A 2,234-nucleotide genomic window follows, 5' to 3' on the forward strand; every position below is an offset into this window, starting at 1 on the left:
ATATATATCCATGCCACGTAGTTTTTAAAATTCGAGCTCAAAATGGCTAATGTGAAATAGAAAGAATTGCCTTTCCTCCTGACTAGATTGAATTGAGAAAATCACTCCTTATTCAACCTTGTAGATGGAGAGACGTGCATATGAAGTTATCATAAGTAACAGGAAGTTGATATACAAGGAAAGTGGCAAAATTCTGGACACAAGGGAGGAGACAGAAGATGTAAAATGGATCTTTGTGCTCAGTGTGTCCAAAATCTTGTACGTAGGACAGAAGAAGAAGGGTACTTTTCAGCATTCCAGTTTTTTAGCAGGAGGTGCAACATTATCTGCTGGACGATTAGTTGTAGAAGATGGTATTCTTAAGGTAAGAATGTAACACAACCATCTTTTTTTTATTTTCTTTCTTTTTTTCCCATATTTTCTGCGAATGTTTTTCATCTCCAAAAGTCAAAAGAAACAATGTCATGTATTTGATATTCCTACCCTAATATATATTTTCTCTTCTCTTATGATATTCCAATATAATAATTACTTTTAACTAAATTCTTTTATGATATATTAAAATTTTGAATAATATTATCCAATAATTTAGAAGACATTTATAGTAACAGTTCCATTTTCTTAAATAATGCCACACAAGCCCGTCTGTTTTCTTTAGTTAGTATTTTTTTAATGCTTTATTTAGTATGTTTGACGACTATCTGCAAATGGTGAAGTGACCTTAAATGTATGATCTGTTGTTTTGGACACAGGCAGTTTGGCCTCATAGTGGACACTACCTCCCAACAGAAGAAAACTTCGAGGAATTCATGGCCTTTCTTATGCAAAACAATGTTGATCTCAGTGTCGTTCAAATAAGATCCATTATGCTCTTTGGTTTTACTTTATCAAACGTGAATTCTTACTACTAAATTGACTATTTTGCAGAAAGAACCAAGTAATGAACTTGAAGTTTGTGTTGGCCTGCGTAGCAGCATATCAATACCAGATTTCCGGCATGCCAGAGAACACAACACCAAAAATGAAAACATAGAGAAGGACTCAAGGCAAAAACATTCGAAGGATGATGAAAATATACAACCCCCAATATCAAGATGGTCCAGGAAACTACAATCGAAAATCACTCTCCTTCAAATTCCAAAAAAGGAAGAGGCAGTAGAGTTGTTCAGGACGCCAAAACCAGGGTCTCCTTATGCTCTGGAGAGTCCATTGGACGATGGGTATGAGACAGCAGATGAATACTTACCAGACTCAGAGTTTTCATTCTCCAAGCATAACTTATTCGATCAAGATATTGAAGAAGAGGAATATGAAAAACATGTCCCTCAAGAAAAGATAATAAAGAGGATAAACACGCACAAAGGGATGAAGTCCTATCAGCTGGCTAATCAATTATCGTGCAGATGGACAACAGGAGCTGGACCACAAATTGGATGTGTGAGGGACTATCCTTCAGAGCTCCAGTTCCGTGTACTAGAAGAGGTAAGTTTGTCTCCCAGAAGTGCATTTTCATCACCTCGTAGAAGTGCAAGACCAAATGTTAATGTGGGAGGGAATTTTACTCCAACCAACACCACATCTGCATGTAGAAAGAAAAGTTCATTGGCTATAGAATCATCATAATTCATCCATACAAAAGAGGAAGAATCGGTGTCATGCATTGTCAACTGCAGTCTTGGGTGTAGAAAACATTCTCTTCATGATTTTGTTTCCGTCCCTCTGTCCTTGGTTGCTGTGTAGAATTCGATATGTATAAATATTGTAGAAATTTTTAGGTTGGATATGCAAGAATTTGCTGGTGTTTTATGCTCTAGCACTCAGATATATTCCAAGTATGAATTATATAAGTTTAGAAGTACTGCTAGTTTCTATCCTCGTTATATTCCTATTGGAATACCAGCTCCGACTTTAACTTATCAATTTTTTTTTTTATGTTGAATCAAAAGCTATGCACAAATTTATAAAGTAGTGTACATAGATAAATAAATTTTATTTTCATCACTTAATTTATGCATCAATATCATTGGATAATTTCAAGCCATATACCAAAAAATCAATAGATTTTTAACAAAATCTACCATTCTAATTGGAAAGACTTTTCTAGGTTGGATTAGATCATGATGTTTTTATTTGCAAACTTCTTGCAAAAGTTCTATATATAATAACTTTCTCATAAAGGTTTTTAACATAATCCTCTCTCATATTGCAATGTTATTCAATTTATGAAATAAGCA

The 2,234-nt window shown here is 34.4% G+C and overlaps 1 protein-coding gene across 1 annotated transcript in view; it reads left to right on the plus strand.

Annotated features, from left to right (window-relative positions):
- The window catches only part of LOC140957374 (IQ domain-containing protein IQM6-like), a 2,099-nt gene extending 178 nt beyond the window's left edge, over nucleotides 1-1,921 (plus strand). The window contains exons 2-4 of the mRNA XM_073414606.1: nucleotides 125-364; nucleotides 753-868; nucleotides 939-1,921. Coding sequence (XP_073270707.1) covers nucleotides 125-364; nucleotides 753-868; nucleotides 939-1,623 — 1,041 coding nt within the window. The 3' untranslated portion in view covers nucleotides 1,624-1,921. The remainder of the gene's footprint in view (nucleotides 1-124; nucleotides 365-752; nucleotides 869-938) is intronic.
- The last annotated feature ends 313 nt before the right edge of the window (nucleotides 1,922-2,234 follow it).

Source organism: Primulina huaijiensis, chromosome 2, assembly GCF_012295235.1.
Source record: "Primulina huaijiensis isolate GDHJ02 chromosome 2, ASM1229523v2, whole genome shotgun sequence".
Taxonomy (NCBI): Eukaryota; Viridiplantae; Streptophyta; class Magnoliopsida; order Lamiales; family Gesneriaceae; genus Primulina; species Primulina huaijiensis.